We start from the raw sequence: 19,166 nt of genomic DNA, 5'->3' as shown, positions 1-19,166 counted from the left end.
ACGGAAGTCCGTCTCTGTTTTCGTTCCGGCTCTCCTTGGTGTGTCTGTTTTTGTGTTTTCATTTCCAAGACAAAAGGTAATCAAAGCAAACTTTACTTATTTTTTTCGTATTTAACGTGATTTACATGTGTATTAGTTATGTGTGAAAACATCTGGGGTAGGAGGGTGATTGTGTCAGGGAGATAATGATATTTGAAAAAGGTAACGAGGGCAGACTGGAAAAGCACAGTTGACAAACTGGCTCATACGGACCTTCAAATACAGAAATAAAGTAATGACTACACCGGATTATTAAAATACGAAATGCAAATATTAATTGTGGTTCCAGTGCTGTTTGCTTAGAAATAACTGTATTGTCACAATCGTAACGTAGTGGAATATATTCATTTTTTCGCTTTATGATATCATTAGCAGTGTTGATGCTGTTGTGGTACTGTTTACCCAGCTGGATTTGAGTATTTTTAAGGTAACATGTACTCTGAATTTAATACTAAAATGAATCCTACACATTTGTGGTTCTAAATGTACTCGGGTACATCGTAGTAACACCTGATTTAAGTCTCACATAATTAATAGTTGGTTTTAAACATTATTATTCTAACACGCGCACAAGCATCTATTTATGTGTAAATACAGGTTATAATACTGTGAGGACAGATAGCTCTTGTAGCAAAACGTTAAATTAATATAGATGATATTTCTTTATGTTGCGGTAGTCTTTTCCAAGCGTTTTAACTGAGGTACTTACCGAAGTGAACTCAAATGTATTTTTGTAATATTGTTCTTTTATCTCATCCTGTCTTCTGTAGATTTATTGAATGGTAATGATGAGACTGGATTATTGTGCTGCTCTCTCGGTAGCGCAAGGGCTGTATTTAATTCATCCTCTTGGTTTAACTTCATTGAGCTCTTTCATCTGGATAAGAACCCAGATCACACGTGCATTTGGATATGACACCTTGGCCTAGCTGAAAGGTGTGAACTGCAGGACTGCTGCTCAGGTGGTAGTGGTGCCCATTAATGGTGTACAGGAATAAATCGGTGTGAATCCAAATGCAGCTGGTTAATTGGATCGTTTTAACTAAGTGATCAAATGTGTCAGGCAGTGGCTGTGCTTGTGTGTGTCCGGTAGGCAGCGTGCTTCAGGCGGTGCCTGCAGAATGGACGCGCTGGATCACATGCTCACAGACCCGCTGGACTCGGGGCAGGGCGGCGATGGGCGCATCATGGAGGAGTGCATGCTGGGAAACACCCGCGTCAGTCTCCCAGAGGACCTGCTGGAGGACGTGAGTTTTCCAGGAAGGGAGGATAACGGGGGAAAATGGATGGAGAGAGGGACGTCTCCCCAAGAATTCATAGTTACACAGAGAAAAGTAGCAGCCGGAATCAAACCAGGGCTCATGGACGTGTAGAATGGAAAACTAAACTTGATTGAGTATCAGCAAATGACCGCTAAGAGGAGACTTAAGCTTTTATAACATAAATAGAATACACAAGGCTGACCATGTTTTGTCATTGTAGAATCAACTGATCTCACCAGTTGTGAGTATGTGGATGGTACTAGAAAATCCCTGATGAAAATGTGACGATGGGTGATGCTGTACTGTAACTGTAATCAACGCCCTGCAGTGAACACTCTAACCCTCCATCCCCGGTCTTCTGTCGTGCTCACATGCCTGCAACAGGGCTGCCGAGCTCTGCTCCCCTCTGGGGCAGTGTTCCAGCTGGCTCTGTCTCCGTCACGTCCAGTGTCCACGAGGATTACCTTGCCTCAGGTTGTCCCTCTTCGAAGTCCATATTCATCCTGCAGGCCTTCTGCCCAGCAGAGGCGGAACAGAAGAGCCCTGATCTGTTGGACTGTGTTTAGTTACGTCTTGAAGATTTCTACGAGCTTTAACTGACGACAGAAGGCAACTCACAGGTTTAACGTATAGGAGATAGTGGGGTGTGGGGTGGGGAGCGGGCCGCGGGGTGCCCTTACAGCCCGTGACCTGTTCCCGTTTCTGGTGTCCAGCCAGAGATCTTCTTCTCCGTCGTGAGCGACAGCACCTGGCACCACGTGCTGACGGACGCCCAGCGGCAGCGGCTGCGCCAGCTCCTGCCCCACTTCCCCGAGGACAGCGCCGCCCTGCAGGACGGCGTGCTCGCCGACCTCTTCGGCAACCAGAACTTCCGCTTCGGAAACCCCTTGCATCTCGCCCAGAAGCTCTTCCGAGGTGAGCCCCTCCCGGCCCGTGCCACCCCCCGGAGTCTGAGGGCACGAGAAGGGTGGGCAGAGATACGCCTGTGAAATCGGAGAGGAAGTGGGATTAGAAGGGAGGGAGAGAGCTGAAGAGGGAAAGACTCCTTAAAAGACCTTCAAAGCGGGGCCTTTGCAGTGCAGGTTTGTGGGACAGATCTTCAGAAAGGGTCTTCAGAAAGGTCATCAGGTTTAATTTGTCAGGTGTGGGGCTGTGGCACCCTGGTACCCCTGGGACAGGAGATGCTAATGTTTGCTTATGTTTGCTAATGTAGTGTGGTGGACGTGCTGAAATTGCATTTAGAGCTGTGACATTTAGAGGATTAAATGGTTTCGGGTTGTTACATGGGACGCTGTGGTCATGATTGGTCTTGTGCACCACATACTGTAGCTCAGGTCTGACATTTCGAGAATTTTTCTTTAGGGTGGCGGGGGGCAGGCTACTCTAAAGACAAGCATACGGGGAAAATCCACCTGTCACTGAGATGGGAGAACTGACATTTCCACAGTCTTCATGGGCAAAACGCATCGTGGCAAAAATACAGAGATACCAGACAAGACAGCTACACATTCTTCATATCAGAGTCCACATGTTGGAAATGTTTTCATTTGAAAGAAGAGGAATATCCCAGTTGTATTCCATTTCAAAACAATAAGTACATTTCCCCCAGAGGAGATATATTTAGATGTTATTGCTGTTCCAGAGCTACGCAAAATAAAACAAAGGTTCCTGCAAAAAGACCTGTAAACGCTCTAGTTATAACGTTCCGTTACAAACTGTTTGCGCTGCACACCTGGAGTTGCAGCTTACAGCAGTGGAATAATCAGCGATCATACTCCTGCCCTCGGGGCGCGTCTCTCAGACGCGCGGGGTGGTCTGGGGGGGTCTGCGAACGCGCACTGACGCCCTCACCCTGTCCTACCCAGATGGCTACTTTAACCCGGAGGTGGTGAAGTACAGGCAGCTGGTGGCCAAGTCGCAGAGGAAGCGCTGCCTCTACTCCCAGCAGCAGCACTACCACCGGCTGCTCAAGCAGATCCTCGTCTCCAGGAAGGTACCGTTCTCCGTGCGGCTCTGCCTCGGTTACGGCCCCCATGTACACACGTCATCCTTCATTTCACCAGCGCACAGGTCAGCGCACAGCCCAGCTTCACTCACGGTGGCGTGGATCCTTTGCACTGTCGGGCAGTTGAGAGGTGCAGTACCTTGTCCAGGGCTGCAACAGGAGCGTCCCGCCAGGGCCCCCTGTCCCTCGCTGCTGCCCGGCGGGAAAGGGAGAACAGCAGAGGCGTCCCTCGAGCCCTGCCCTGTCAGGCCCCTCAGTAGAAGCTGGTGAGGAGCCAGACCTCACTGCAGGCTGGCAGGCTCTCCCGGCTCTCCCATATCTGGAGATGCGAGTCGGGGTCCCAGCTTCCTTCCCCTCAGCCTGTTTCTCCGTCGGGACGCTGTCGGAGAGCTCGCCCTTCCCTGACGGCGCGCGTGTTTGTTGTTTCTGCGCCGGGCTCAGGAGCTGCTGGACCGGGCCCGGCGCGGCGGTCCGGACCTGGTCCTGAAGCGGCGGCGGCCGTCGCCCTCGGCGCGCGGCGAGGAGCGGGAGCGGCGGGCCCGCAGGCGGGTGCTGCGCATCCTGCGGGAGGTGAAGAGCGAGTGCGGAGACGGCGGCGTGTCCTCGGAGGACGACGGTGAGCCCCGCCCCCGCGCTGCGGCCGCCACACGCGCCGGGGCCCGCCGACCCGAGCTTCACTCCCCTCTGTCCCTCTGTCCCTCTGTCCGTCTGCGCAGACCTGGGCTCGTGGCTGCCGGCCTCCCTGCTGCCGCCCTCTCCCAGCCAGCCCGTGGCCCTCAGGGTGCTGCCCAGCCTCTTCACGCAGGACATGAAGACCGCAGGTCAGAGCTGCTCTCGGGCCCCCTCTCCGTCCGTCTGCTCGCGCTGTCCCGTCTCTGGTGTCCTGTCCTGGTCACGCCTCCGCGGCGGGAGATCTTTGTCTTCTTTGCTTGCCATTTTTTCCTCGGGCACGCGCAGGACGCCTTGAAGGGGCTGTAAGTGCAGATGCGCCGCTCCGCGCCGGAGTTCCACTCTCGGGAAATGGTGTTCAGCATTGTTGTAGGCGCTGGTGCTTTCCATGTGACCGGGGCCACAGACGAGTTCCAGGAATTCAGCACGGCCTGTCTTGTGGGTTGTCTTACAAGACACTTGGCACAGCGCTGCTGAAGCAGCAATCCACCGCAAGCTCACTACACACATACAGGCAGGAATCTCTGAGGTGGAAGAGCCCTTGAGTAACTCTGTTTTGGTATCTTATCCGGTGATACATTTCCGCGTGTGGAGGTCTGGATGGGCGGTGTGTCGTTTGTCTCCCCAGACAAGCCCGAGCTGACGGAGAAGGACCTGCGGGCCATGCTGAGGCGGCACCGAGAGAAGAGGAGGCACCAGCCTGTGAGTTGTGCAAGGCCTGCCGCCACGCTGGCTCACAGTCACACACACACACACACACACACCTGAAACAGGTGGCTCGCGCACACCTGGTCCAGAGCCCCTGCTCTTTGTTTGTGTGCAGGATCGCCCGGACCTGCTGACCTCGGACCTCAGTCTAAGTGACATCGTGTCACGAGTCAGTGCGGGCCGGAAGGGCTCGATCATGGGTGAGTGTGCTCTCCCCCGTTCCGGGTCCTGGAGCCTGAGACTTCAGGTTTTAATTCTAGTAGAATCGTTTTTCTTTTCTTCTACGCCTTCATAATTTTTTTATTAAAAAAATGCTTACTTTTAAAGGTGGTCCTAACGTTAAACCTCAGTTTAAATGTATTTTATCATTAAATTTAATTCTTAAAAACATTTTTAAGATTAAAAGCAAGGGCTTTAAGAGTAAACCGATCATTCCTCGGAGTGTTTTTAGATCACAAATCATTTCAAGCCATTTCCACATGCAGCTGGGCGGGTGTTCAGTGCAGATTTCGGTGAGTCTGAAGTGAAACGGAAACCGCTGCCCGGGGGCGGGCTGGTAAGGACGTGTTGCGTCGTCCTTTCTGCAGCTCTGGTCGACCTCGGGGTGCCCAAGAAGAAGGCGAGGGAGGAGAAGAGGAAGAAGAAGATGAGGCCGGTCAAGATGGAGCCGGAGGACCCATGTGATGTCCTGGGGCCCCCCGACGCCCCCCCAGCGGCTGCTGCGGCGGCCACCGTGGCCGTCGTCTCCCCGGAGCCCCCCGCTGCCCCCCTGGCTGGCGTGAAGGAGGAGTGAGTGCCGGGACTCCGCCGTGTCCCCCCGTCCCTGGCCCTGCTCTCTCTCGGCTCGCCTCTGCTGGCTTGCTCCTCCGTCTCTCCCTGCCTGTGATTCCTGCTCTCCTGCTAACCTTTAAGAGGACGTCTGAAAATGAGGGGAAAATGGTGCCTACACGACCTGCACTGAGCCGCTCTGTATGAAACAGTGCTGCCGTGCTTGTCCCAGGGGTCACTCGTGCACCTGTCCCGTACCGGACTTCCCCTGGGGATGTTTCCGTGTCCTCACGCCGACAGTGAGCGCTCGGTAAAACAGGGCTCGTCCTCTGGCTCACACTGAGCCTGAGGGCTGGCGAGCTTCCTTCCCATGTTTCATCATGACCTCTCTCCCTTGAGATGATTAGAGATCCCTGTGCTGATCACCCATGAAGCCGCTCACTGATATAATATAATATATATAAAATGAATATAAATTTGTCTCCAAGCCTGTTGTCCCAGATCATGACCTGGTCTTCCTCCGCAGGCCGGTGGAGGAGGTGCACAGCAGCCCGGCGCAGGTGGAGGAGATCACCGCCTGCTTCTTCACCCTGCTGGAGGACATCCTGCGCCTGGAGGGGCAGGCCAGCGTCGCCACGGTAGGATCGCCGCTGGAGAGCGCCCTGTTGCTCTCGTGCCCACCCTGCGGTGCCAAGAGACTGACTGTACCGAGAGACTGGCTCTACTGAGAGACTGTACTGTACTGGGAGACTGACTGTACTGAAGTACTGTACTGGGAGACTGAGAGACTGTGCTGTACTGGGAGACTGATTGTACTGGGAGACTGACTGTACTGAGGTACTGTACTGAGAGACTGTACTGTACTGGGAGACTGACTGTACTGAAGTACTGTACTGGGAGACTGAGAGACTGTACTGTACTGGGAGACTGATTGTACTGGGAGACTGACTGTACTGAGGTACTGTACTGAGAGACTGTACTGTACTGGGAGACTGAGAGACTGTACTGTACTGGGAGACTGACTGTACTGAGGTACAGCACAGAGTGACTGGTGGTCTCTGGTTCCCTCTTGCAGCTGGAGGAGAGGGTGCAACAGTGGCAGGCCTCCCCTGCCAGCACCCTCAATCCGTGGTTCTCCGGTGCCCCCTGCTGGTCTGACCTGGTGTTGCCTGCGCTGCACTTCTTGGCAGGAGAGAGCAAGGGTGAGTCTGCCTGTGTCACAGTGCGCAGACGGTTTCATCTGGAGCGACTCCTTGAACAGCACGTGCCTGTGTAGCCTCCCTCTTGTAAAACAGTGTACTTTTTGAGGACCATTTTCAGATGAAGTGAAAGCAGTGTGCAGACATGGGGTGGCGGACTGCTTGCAGAAGGGTGTGAGCTGATGTGAGTGGTTGGAATGAGCAGATGGATTCACACACCAGGATTGCCCATCGCAGTCCAGCGTGTACCAGTGAGCCACCGTAGTCCTTTCGTGCAGTTAGTGATGTCCAAACGGAAACATCATTATCATTTCACAAGAATGGAGTGCATATGCAAAAAAAAAACATCCTTACCAGGAGAGTAGAAACTTTATAAAAATGTCATCCTGTGAACGTTTTCATTTGTTATTTCTGTATCAAATAAGATGTGGTTCATTTAAAGGAGGCCATCTTTTTCAGAGGCATATTATTCAGGAAAGTTGCCCGCCCTGAAAGACACGCAGACACGTAAATTCCGAGAAAAAATCATACTCCCCATTATTGGAGATTTACACATGGGAATCGGGTGTGGACCAGTCCTCTCTCTAAAACGAATTCTAATGTCTAAAACTGGTTATTATTCAGTCCGCCCTGCTCCCACACTGACCTGTCTCTTTGTGTTGTACAGTATGTGGGATATGTGGGATGTGGCAGTCATCAGCAGGGAGTGGATGATAATGAGAGGGAGAGGCGGACCCAGGGACACGGACAAGTGTCGCACTCATGAAGCTGCTCTGTGTCTCTCCTCAGCGGGCGTGCTGTGTCTGCCAGCCGGGTTCTCTCCTTCAGTGGAATTCCAAGAGCGCTCTCAGCACTGGAAGTGGATCAGTAAGACTTCCTCTTGTCTGGCGCCTGCAAACAGCAATATACCTGTGCATGTTTGACGTGTAGAGTTTATTTCCAGTGAAATGTTAGTGGAATTCTCCAGCTGTTGCATAGGTCTGGTATTTGGCTCTTCTCTCTCAGGCCCCAGTCAGGACTGCGAGAAGGACCTGAATGCCCTCTGTCAGCTGTGGCTGGAGACAAAGGACCAGGTGGTCATCAAGGTACGTGGTGAGACGGACCTCCCTGAACTGCACCCCCTGGCTAACTGGCACACACCTGAGTGCGCTCGTCCCAGTTGAACCTTCTGGCCTCTGCCAGGGTCTTCAGGGTAACGGGCTTGTGTGCGAGAACAGGGTCATTATTGGAGTTCAGGGCTTTTACTTGGTTAATGGGAGGAGTTTTAATTATGAGCTCATGGCTGGTAGCTGCTGACCAGGCATATTCTTTTGGAGCAGTTATTTGCTGTGCACTGGGAGTATCAGTTTTGGAGTCTGTATAAACTACAGAAGAGTTCTATTATTGTTATAGATGGGGTTTATTAGGAGGTCATGATGGGTAAAGGCCAGGGGGAGATTTGGCCAGGACATTGGGGTAACACCTCTACTCTTCTCGAGAGACACCCCGGGATTGTTAATGACCTCAGAGAGTCAGGACCTCGGTTTTACGTCTCATCTGAAGGACGGCGCCGTTTTACAGTACAGTGTCCCCGTCACTTCGGTTCTGATTTTGTCGGATCTTCCTTTCTGTTGAAGCCGGAGAGCGAGGAGCCGGCAGAGATGACCCCACCCACGCCGAGAGTGTGAGTCTGCCCCGTCCTTCCTCCCTTTCCTCCCTCCCTCTGCGCCGCCTGCCCCTCTCCTGCTCCTGTCTTCCCGTGGGCTGAGTTTCCCTGTCCGGTCTCCGCAGGTGGACGGACTACGTGGTGAGGCCCAGCACGGGCGAGGAGAGGCAGGTGTTCCAGGAGCAGGTGAGCAGGGGCCCGTCCGTGAGCGAGGGCGTGAGGTCAGGGGGCGAGGTGGGGCAGCGGGCAGGGCTGTAGCTGCCCCCGGGCTGTGGCGTGAGCTCAGTCTGGGCCTGTGTCTCCCCCCCCCAGGAGCAGCAGCGCTACGACCAGCCGCACAGGGCCTTCACCTTCCGGATGCACGGGTTCGAGTCCGTGGTGGGGCCGGTGAAGGGGGTGTTCGACAAGGAGACGTCCCTCAACAAGGCGCGGGAGCATTCCCTGCTGCGCTCCGACCGGCCGGCCTACGTCACCATCCTCTCCCTCGGTAAGATGGGGGTCGGGGGGGTCAGGGGGAGGTCATCAGCGGAACGATGCCCGTGAGGAGTAGGAGTTTTGTTCTCGTGTGCTACAGGAAGTGATATAAACCTTCCACGTGCCGGTCTGTCTAGGCTGTTTTTTCTGTTTTGTCCACCTTGAATTAAATCACTTGGTCTAAGCTGTGCGGCAGCGCTGACAGCGAGCGGGAGTTGTCACGTTCAGGGTGTGTGACAGAGAGGTTCTCTCCACGACCCCAGTGCGTGACGCCGCAGCCCGGCTGCCCAACGGCGAGGGGACGCGAGCCGAGATCTGTGAGCTGCTCAAGGACTCCCAGTTCCTCGCCCCCGATGTCACCAGCGCCCAGGTACGTCCCGCGGATCCACAGGCAGGTCAGTGTGAGTCGGCGAGACGCCAGTCAGCTGACACGCCGGCACACCTCCTGGGAGGGATTCGCCGACACGCCAAGGTTGTGACTGTCCGGCGGCAAGACGTGCAGGGAAAGTCAGTCAGCGTGTGCGCACTAGATCTGTCGGCGCACACGTCCTGTAACACTCAGTGAGTGAGCTAGATCTGTAAACTGGTGTGTGTTTTGGGTCAGACCGTTTGTGTGCGTTGAATCGCTTAGATCAGCATGTGTGTGCCGGTCTAACAGGCCCTCATGCTCATGTGCAGGTGAACACAGTGGTGAGCGGGGCTCTGGACCGGCTGCACTACGAGAAGGACCCCTGTGTGAAGTACGACATTGGACGCAAGCTGTGGATCTACCTGCACCGAGACCGCAGCCAGGAGGAGTTCGGTCAGTAGAGAGTGTCTCGCCTAATACACTAATTCACATACAGCAGAGCTCACTGCACACTTATACACTCACAGCACACTAATACACACACAGCACAGCTCACAGCACACTAATTTACACACAGCAGAGCTCACTGCACACTAATACACTCACAGCAGAGCTCACAGCACACTAATTCACACGCAGCAGAGCTCACTGCACACATCTGCAGTTTTCTTTGAAATAGACAGTGCTCTTTTCTATATGGAAGGAAGTTCAGTGTCTTCCAGATACCAAAAACAAAGTCTCAAAATCCAGGCTTTAAAAAGAGCCGTGAGAGACAAAGATGTGGTAAAGAAACAGTCTGGGCCTCCGGATGACGTCAGCGGTGAGGGGTGTCCATCTCGGCCTGCCCTGGGTGCTCGTCTGGGATGCCGGGCTGTCCCGGAGTGCTTCCCAGGGGGGTGACAGCTGATGGCGTCTTTGACCCCTGTGTCTTTCCCCCCAGAGCGGATCCATCAGGCCCAGGCGGCAGCGGCGAAGGCCAAGAAGGCTCTGCAGCAGAAGCCTAAACCAGCACCCAAGCTCGTGAGTGACGGCCTGTGTATCCACAGCACAGGAGAGGGCAGTGTAGGCCACACCGTGCAGTGGTACTGTGCTTTCAGTTCATTGCACTGTGTAGTCGGAAAGTGAACTTAATTAACTGCCTAATTATATAGTTCAGTTGAATGTACTGGACTACAGTTCAGTATGGTAAGATATCATTCGGCAGTATTGTCCATTATAGTACTGGACAGCTTACTAGAAAACACAGTAGTTTGCAATTAATTGCAGGAGGGTCTGGACTTGTGTGAAGGTTTGGTGCCTCGAATAGCCAAATCCCCATATAACCAAGTCCACCCCTTTACCATATGGCCAAAACAGACACAAGCATTCCTCCCTTGTGTGATGATTAAAGTGCTAATGCACTGGCTTTATGTTAATGAAAATGAAGTTGATCAACTAAAACAACAGTAATCACAGACTTGTAGAGACTCGCTCACACTAGACTGCTCTCACGATCCTCGTCTGATGCGCCACTAATTTGAAAGAGCCTGTCGGACAGACTGAGGAGCCAATAAGCGAATTCTCGAATGTTAAATTCGTAGATGTCGAGACCCTGCTGCATTACAGAGCCATGTTAAGTGAAAGAATTAGGTATTGTTTGGTGCGTAAAAAGGCAGGATGCCAGCCCGCGTACAGCACAGTGAGGGATTGTGTGCTGTGCTCCTTGAATCCTGACGGTGGTGAGGGGCGATGGGCGTGCCAGCGAGCGAGATGTGTGCTGTGTTCCAGAAAGCGAGCGCTAAGGAGGCAGGATTGAAGACCCCCGGAGCGGGAGAGCCCGGCCAGATCCTCGGCTTGGAGCCTGCAGCTGTGCCTGCGACCTCCCTGCCCCCGACACCTACCACTCCCAGCCCAGTCCTCCCGGGCACCCCCAGATCGCCCTCGCTGCCCTCCTCCAGCACCCCCACGAAGTCTGGGGCCGGCCCGGACACGGTCAAACCCAGCCCAAGGTCGGCTTTCGTTCCTGCTTGCATTTTCATTCCGTTTTTTTTTTCCCGGTGCTTATCCAGCTGTAGAGAGCTCGCTGTGAAAAAGAGCCCTTGCTGTGTTTCTTTTCTTCTCCTTTCGGCTGGAATAAACCTGTACTTGTTCCTCTGCAGCCCAGGTGTGCCGACGCAGCCGCCTGCTCAAGTTCAATAACACATGACTTAAAAAAACCAATGCAGATCACTGCACAGCTGACGGTCGCCTGTCCCCGTCTCCCTCCTGCAGCGTCCTCCTGGTGTCCCCGCCCTCCATGCCCCAGCTGGGCACCCTCCTGTCGGCCAGCCAGCCGGCCTCGCAGGGCCCCCAGCCCCCCGCCCCGCCGCCGGCCGCTCGGGTGGTGGCCCACGCCGGTGCGGGCGCCTTGCCCCAGGTGCGCGTGGTCACCGCTCAGCCTGGCCTGCCCGGCTCCCCCGGGGCCCAGCAGGCGGCGCTGGTGCACCCAGCACAGCACCCACTCCGGCTGCCCGTCTCGGTGGCGCACACCAAGGGTCTCGCCCAGGTGAGTGCCCGCCGGGCGGCGGGTTTCTCTTTTACCGTCTGCGAGGGAGAGTCCAGCAGCTTCCCGGAGCGGGTGGGCAGTGTGGGCAGTGTGGGAAGTGGGCAGTGTGGGCAGTGTGGGCAGTGTGGGCAGTGTGGGCAGTGTGGGCAGTGTGGGCAGCTGGCGCACGCCTCGCGAGGCGTCTGCAAACGGAAGTGTTTCCCGCTGCAGCTGGGGAGGAGTTTGAAATGCGCCTGTGGTGAGGGCTTCATGTCCACGCGTCTGTGTTACTATCAAAGACAAGCCAGGGAGTCGACTAGTATGTCGTGTATTTTGCTCACTTCATACATTGCTGCCCAGCTCCGTTTGTTTAGTTCTGTGTCGTTTCACACGCATGTGTCGTGTGCTTTAAGAAAGCCCTTTGATGCGCTCTTAAGGTTGCTGTTTTGAAAGAGGCAAAATTTGCTTTTGGCAGATCTGTGAAAGGAAAGGGATGGGAGTGGGGGTGACGTTTTCTTGCCACGGTACCCTTGTATAGTCAAAGCTGGTCTTGTTTTAACCAGCCACAAGGGCTTTACTAGCTCAGTTTTTGTTAGACTCCCTCGTGTCTGAAGTAGAAAAAAATCTGTGAAAGAGTAAGTTTGAATCAGGCGGCTAAATTGGGTAAACAAGGGCTGGGTTTGGCTTGGTTCACAAACGTATTCACATGAGGACATTTGCTGATGGATTATTTTGTTGATGAAATACTCCAGTCATGCCCTTATGTTATGTCTTTAATCCGTTATTTTCATCTTTAAATAAGATGAATAAATAAATGAAGGAATTTACAACTAATTACATTTTTAGGTCTAAAATAGATGAGAAAGCGGATCAGTCTAGGCAGGGCTTCTAAGATTTCTCTCAACACTGTAAAAAATCTTCTCAGTATCAATATCCACCCATCCATTTTCAACCGATTTATCCCATTCAGGATCAGAGGGGCCTATCCCAGAGCCTGGCACAAGTCAGAATAGACCCTGGACCGGACAGTCCATCGCAGGGCACACACAGACACAGACACAGACACACACTCACACCAGGGTCAGGTCTTCCACAAGGCAATTGACCGACCAGTACAGCTTTGGACTTGGGAGGAAACCCAGGTGAATACCGGGAGAACATGCAAACTCCACCAAGAGAGCACTCCAGGAGCTGAACCCAGGGCCCCAGCGCTGCGGACCACTGCGTCACTGTGCCGCCCATTCATAGAAGCAGTGTGTATCTCTGCATGTTTGTTTCTAGCCTTGACGTTGCCCGTTGTTATGTCTGTTGAAAGGAGCACCATTCTCTTTCCAGGTTAAACCAGGAAGAGGTGTCAATAACAGAACAGGTTGACATGGTTTCACCACCATCGTATCACAGGTGTCAAATCTCAGTCACACCGCTGTGTCCGTTTCACCTTATTTGTTATTCAAACTAAGGGTTGCCGGATGACACTACCAGAACCTGCTGAACTTGCCTTTCATTCCCGCAGTTCCTCAAAAGCCTTGTTTTGAGTTTAAGAGTTGTGTTTTTGTTCTTGTATGGTTGGGTTATTGTTTCTGGGTTTGTTTTTTTTATTGTTCACTGGTTTAACCAATTCTTCCCATAGAATTTCCCAGTCTGTCAAGTGTTTTCCCAATAAAACCGATGCATACATGGAATTTTATCATGGAATCTAAACCATTTTATAATGTAAAGCCCCAAAATGTGAAGGCCCCTCATAATCTGTTGCCTTTTTTCTCCATCCCTCTTCCCCCCTCACTTATTCTGCCCCTGTCTCCCTGGTGCCCCCCCTCCGGGAGCAGACCGTGGTGACGGTGCCCCTCAGGACGCAGTCCGGCAGCAGTCCAGTGCAGGTGCAGGCGTCCCGCGGCCAGGCTGGCCTCACCGTCGCTGGACTGGCTTCTGCCGTCACAGTGGCCAAGCCTCCGGCGGGGGGTCCCCCGGGGAGCCCTGCTGCCTCAGCCCCCGCGGCCACCACGCTGCTGCAGAGCGTCACCGGGCAGAACATCATCAAGCAGGTGGGCAGCGGCGCGTTGCTCCCCCGCGGGGTCGTGCCGTCGTTTAGTCGGCGTCGCTTTGCGTTGCTGCGCCCGTCCTGACGACTCGGAGCGAGTGGAATCTGCTGCTTGGCTCTGCAGGGGGAGCTCTTCCTCTGAAGCACTCTTCCTGTCTGTCCCCCCTCCCCGTCTCTCTGCCGCGGCTCACAGGTGGCGATCACAGGGCAGCTGGGCATGAAGTCCCAGCCCGGCGCCGGCATCCCGCTGACGGCCACCAACCTGCGCATCCAGGGCAAGGACGTGCTGCGGCTGCCCCCCTCCTCCATCACCACGGACGCCAAGGGCCAGACGGTGCTGCGCATCACGCCGGACATGATGGCCACCCTCACCAAGTCCCCCATGGCCACCGTCAAGCTCACGCCCGACGTGCTGAACGCGGCCGCGGCCGGGGGCAAGAGCATCTCTGCCACGCTGCACGTCACGCCCTCGCCCGCCTCCTCCTCCGCCGCCTCCTCCTCCGCAGACTCGCCAGCCATCAAGACCTGCAGCGCCCCCACCATGGCCGCGGGCGGCGCCACCACCCTGGTGAAAATGCACCCGGAGATCAAAGCCGCCGGAGACACGGCCATCCGGCTGATGCCCGCGCTGGCCGTCAGCATGGCGGAGCAGAAGGCCAAGAGCCTGTCGGCCATCTCCTCCTCGGACTCCAAGCCGGCCGCCACGATCCGCATCATGCCCGGCCTGGGCGTCATCCCGCAGAAGCCCGGCCAGGCCATCGCCGTCGCCACCTCCGCCGCCGGCGCCAAGCCCACACCGGCCGTCTCCTCGGGCGCCGCCACCGTCACCATCGCCACCGGGGGCGTGGCGGGGGCCAAGGGGGTGACCGTGGGCTCGGCCGTGACGGGCGCGCCCCTGTCCCTGGGCACGGGGACGGCCACTGTCCGCCAGGTGCCCGTCAGCGCCACCGTGGTGTCCAGCACGCAGCCGGTAAGACCCTCCCCGGTGAGAGTACGGCTCTCCCTGCTGTTCGCCCTGGGGCGGCTCCACGCTGCCGCTTCATTCAGCAGGTGAAGCGGTGTCTGTCTCCAGGCCAGGTCGAGCTGCGCCTCGGGGGCGCAGAGCCTGGGGAGAGGGGTGAGGGGAGGCCTTACTGATGTCTGATTTTAAGGTGACCTCACTTTTAACGGGATCCTAACGTCCGCCTTCGTTTAAGTGCCTCCCCTCCGTGTCACTGAGCAGTGTTGCAGAGCCACCCCATGGGCTCCTGAAGGCTGCTCACCAAGGTGTTCATGACTTTCCGTCTCTCCGTCTCTCAGGGGAAGCTGCCGGCTCGCATCACCGTCCCGCTGTCCGTCCTGAGTCAGCCGCGCAAGAGCATGGTGACCGCGCCCATCCTGAAGGGGAGCATCGGCACCAAGTCAGTCCCGCGCCGCCGCCGGGGCCCGCTCGCTGCCCCTCCTCACAGCCCGGCATGCCCTCTGCCTGTCATCTCGGCCTCCTGGCCATCCCGGGCTGCGCCGTCGAAGCCTCTGGGCGTCGGGCCTGCTGCCTGGCTGCCAGGGTCTGGGTGGAGCAGAGAGCTCGAGAGAGCCCACATGCCCACTCTGCGCCTGGACAGCTCTAGGCTAGGCTGTTGTAGAGCTGTCACAGTAGATCTGGTCAGCAGGCCTGAGGCGTGAACAGAGGGAGAGTAAGGGCGCGGGCACAGGAGTCGCATCAGTTCCAGTAAAAGCACGGGTGTCCAGTCACTGGGGCGGTATGGCGCCACTGAACACGGGACAGGGGCTTTCTTGCTTTGCATTCCTGACCGTCCTCCTCGTGTTTGTAAATCCAGCTATTAGTGTGCGCGCTGTACCGATGCGTCTGAAGGATTCTGGGGGGGGGGTGTCTGTCCATGTGTGTCCCTCTCGCCGCTGACGGCCGTCCTGTTGTCCGCAGCATCAGCGGCCTGGGCCGGAACATCATCCTGACCACCATGCCCGCGGGGACCAAGCTGATCGCGGGGAACAAGCCCGTCAGCTTCGTCACGGCGCAGCAGCTCCAGCAGCTGCAGCAGCAGGGCCAGGCCGCCCAGGTCAGCCCCCGAGCCGCCGCTTGTTCCTCATGCCGCAGTGGGGCATCGTGGGGCAGCGCCACAGGGGAGACGCCTCACTGCTCGGCGCGACGAGTAGGAACGAGCTGTCTGGAGAGTCGTCGCGTTTCGCCTCGACCCTCTGATGTCATGTTGACCGGCTCTGCTAGACGTTTTGTTCAGTAGTGTAGTGGACTGTTCGTTTTACATGTCCCGTTCGGTGCTCATGTCGGAGTACGGTCCCTCTGGGTCTCGGTCCGTCAGCCTCAGGCCCGGCTCAGCCCGTGCTCTTTGCTTGCTCTCTCCCGTCAGGTCCGGATCCAGACGGTGCCGGCCCAGCAGCTGCAGCAGCGCACCGCCGCCGGCTCGCCCAAGCCCGTCTCCACCGTCGTGGTGACATCCGCCCCCTCCCCGAAGCCGACGCCCGACCCCCAGTGACCCCGGCCGGCCTCCCCAGGCAGGGCCCGAGCGGAGTCCAGGTTCCGACTCGCATGGAGCAGCTGCTTCGCTGTTTCCTCCGAAGCGCAGGAAAGAAAGACCCTCTCCTCCGGATCTGTGTCCTCCCCAGCCTGGACAGTGCGATGATGTTCCTGGGACTCTGTCGATTCGCCGTGCCAGGGGCCTGCTCCATTTCACGAGGAAGCCGTCAGCCTGAACTAGCAGCTTGAACTAGGGAGCGCCGAGTAGCCAAGCCCTTGGGACGTGTGAACTTGTTTAGTTTTCTCTCTGGTTTCAGTCGTGAGAACCACGTTTTGAAGAGCAGCTTAAGAGAATCAGGATCGACAAGGCTCGTGTTTTAGCTTATTTAGATGTTGCAGTTGTGCAAAACCGGGTTGACGCAGGGGGAAAGCGTCTGCAGGGGTGATTGCCAGCCATTCGTTCAGCTCACACAGGAGCCTGCGGCCTGAAAGTCCTGAAATGGACCAAAATGCTGTGCAATGGGAGACCTATTTGTAGATCCTTTTGCATTATCCTGTGAGTTGATTACTCCTCATTTAGCAACTGAACACAAGGATTTTTGTATCACAAAGATGCAAAAACTTTTTTTTAACCTAAGACTCATCTCAAATTGTTTCTTTGCAAGCATGTAGGTAGCTGCCTCATTTTTTTCCTGTTTGTGTTGTTTTTTGAAAGTTTATGAACAGAAAGTAAATTGGTTCTCTGTCTTTTTTCTGTCCATTTTTTTTTTACTACAGCTTCCGTGTCCAGGGATGGAAAATGTGCCGTTTCCTCCCTGGTGTGCTGAGCTAGAGAGGGCTTTGTGACTGTTTGCTTGTGTTTCGAAAGCTGATTTTCAGTTGTGCATGTTTCTGTGTGGAAAGAGTGGCGTCCTGGCTGGATGTTGTTGGGTCCTCGCCCAAAGGCTTTGTGTTGAACAGACTGTACTGATGGGCATCGCCTGTTGCTATTGCAGTAAAGAATGTACCTGTAACTGTGCACCGCATTGCTCGCTGTGACATTAGAAGCATTGGCAAAATAAAATGAGCACTTGTGACATGTACGTGAGTTTGGTCCTAAAATGTTGGGTGTTTGTCAGGTTGTGTTAATTGGGCACCCCCCAGTTTCGGTATCGTCACTCTGCTTGTGGTTGATCTAACTGTACGTGATACTGCGTGAAGTCTCGCTGTAACAAAGTTACTTTCTAATACCTGACCTCCACATCTTAATGTCCTGCATGTGAGGAATACGAGTTCTGTCAGATTTCTGTGTGGTTCAGAATAAAGATAATTATGCACCGAGCCCACCTAGAAAGCAAATGGTTCTGCTGTATTGCAAAGACAACACAGTTGTTACTATGTATGGACTCTGCATCACAGTTATTGATCAGAGAAGATCAATATTGTTAGTGGTTAGTTAAGTTTTTTACATATGCCTGATATCACATCAGAGTTAGGAGACGGACACTAGTGCCCAGAGCCTCACTGTCGGGACACATGATGGCTCTCTGCCCAGTGGCTAGTGTACCTCCTAGCTCTCCTCCTCTGTGCACGCAGGGATGCAGTCACAGCCCGTAATGTGTATGCAAATATATTAATATGTCACACCGCTTCTGTGATTCAGCATTGTTCTTGTAGTATAACTGACGTTTCCTGGAAAAGCAGAAGCAGTTCATTGGTTGTCTTCTTTTATTGGTGTAGTGTGTTTCAAGCAAAAGAACGGTCTTCCCTCAAATGGGAAAATAGAAGGACTTTATAGACATTTGGTGGACAACAGGAATTTCTGAATGTGCCTCAGTACTACAGTATTTTGTTATGTAATGAATCTCAGAGGTCATGCTCAAATGTCATAGAAACTGGAGGAATCTAGTCCACACCCGGATTGCTGTTAGATTCCTTCCACCTGGCTTTTGCAGTTTAATGATTGGTATTGTTTGCACAACCTATGTTTTTATGAGGCCTTTGAGAGCGATCTTTGATCTGGTTGTCATGTAGAGTCACACCTTAAATTTTTTGAAAGGGCTGAAAGGGTTGCATTTGACTGCAGGGGGTTTTGGTTAAATATCAACCGTGACGGCGGCTGTGCTGTGTGACCTGGGTTTGCTCCCATCTGGGCTCCCAGCCGTCCCGAGGTTGCAGCTGTGCTTCCTGGTACAGACGGTACGGCGTGTTCTCGCGTCCTGCAGTGCACATCCCCTTTCTGAGCCACCTCTGTTCCCCCAGACGTGGGAGTCTGCAGGGAGAAGATGGCTCGGGCTCGGTGTTCAGTCTGTAGTGCTATGGTTTGTTTTTCGTGTCAGAATATCCTACCCTTTAGGGTGTGTCTGGATATCGGTCAATCTCATCCCGCAGCATGTCAGAGGAGGGAAGTTCAAGCATCACAAGGAACTAGCAGACATCCTGTAAAACCTGTAGCTGCTTACGATTTCATTTTTGTTGTCAGCCCGTCGCTTGCGAGATGTTTTTGTGAGTGTGTAGCGTGGCTTGTACACATGGATTCATGCTGTTCTGTTCAGGCTGTCAGAGAGGGTCTCGTCGTAAAGAAGAGCAGTAGGGTGCAGACAGTGATACCCTGCTCACACCTACACTCACAGTAAGGGTTCTCTTTACTGCCTCAAGCGCTCTGGAGTCTACCCTTAACTGGCTCTTCTGTAGATTGACTGATAATTCAGTTTCATAATTAGAGTTTATGGATTAATGGAAATGTAAATATTTCATCTACTTTTTCTGTTATGTCGCCCTGTAATTCACAAATGCCAGCTCACTGGAGCTCAGCAGGTGTGAGCCTGGTCAGGGCCTCCTGGGACGCAGCTGTGTCGCGCTGTCAGAGCTGAGAGCAGGTACCCTGAGAGCTCGGCCCGGGTTACTCCACAGGTGTGTCTTCATGGGCATCCCCGACCCTGCCGACCTGGCTGGCCCGCCGCCTTCCCCAGAGCCCCGCGCCTCCGGAGCCCTGCTGGCGCTGCGCCCTGCAAGCGGCTGACTGTGAGCCCCGACGGCACCCCTGCAGCTGGCC

General features: G+C 54.6%; 1 protein-coding gene across 1 annotated transcript; it reads left to right on the top strand.

Annotated features, from left to right (window-relative positions):
- Positions 1-16,244, top strand: nfrkb (nuclear factor related to kappaB binding protein). The gene is made up of 26 exons (XM_069182390.1): positions 1-76; positions 1,133-1,286; positions 2,015-2,216; positions 3,167-3,294; positions 3,748-3,922; positions 4,023-4,127; positions 4,604-4,677; positions 4,799-4,883; positions 5,271-5,472; positions 5,978-6,089; positions 6,527-6,653; positions 7,440-7,517; positions 7,656-7,735; positions 8,267-8,313; positions 8,421-8,481; positions 8,608-8,782; positions 9,033-9,139; positions 9,448-9,571; positions 10,059-10,138; positions 10,886-11,106; positions 11,369-11,642; positions 13,448-13,663; positions 13,853-14,629; positions 14,959-15,059; positions 15,581-15,716; positions 16,026-16,244. The coding sequence occupies exons 2-26, from the start codon at positions 1,161-1,163 to the stop codon at positions 16,149-16,151; spliced, it is 3,939 nt and encodes a 1,312-aa protein (XP_069038491.1). The 5' UTR covers positions 1-76; positions 1,133-1,160; the 3' UTR covers positions 16,152-16,244.
- The last annotated feature ends 2,922 nt before the right edge of the window (positions 16,245-19,166 follow it).

Source organism: Lepisosteus oculatus, chromosome 23 (genome assembly GCF_040954835.1).
Source record: "Lepisosteus oculatus isolate fLepOcu1 chromosome 23, fLepOcu1.hap2, whole genome shotgun sequence".
NCBI lineage: Eukaryota > Metazoa > Chordata > Actinopteri > Semionotiformes > Lepisosteidae > Lepisosteus > Lepisosteus oculatus.
The sequence above is the reverse complement of the archived record's forward strand: the minus strand, read 5'-3'. Positions and strand labels throughout refer to the sequence as shown.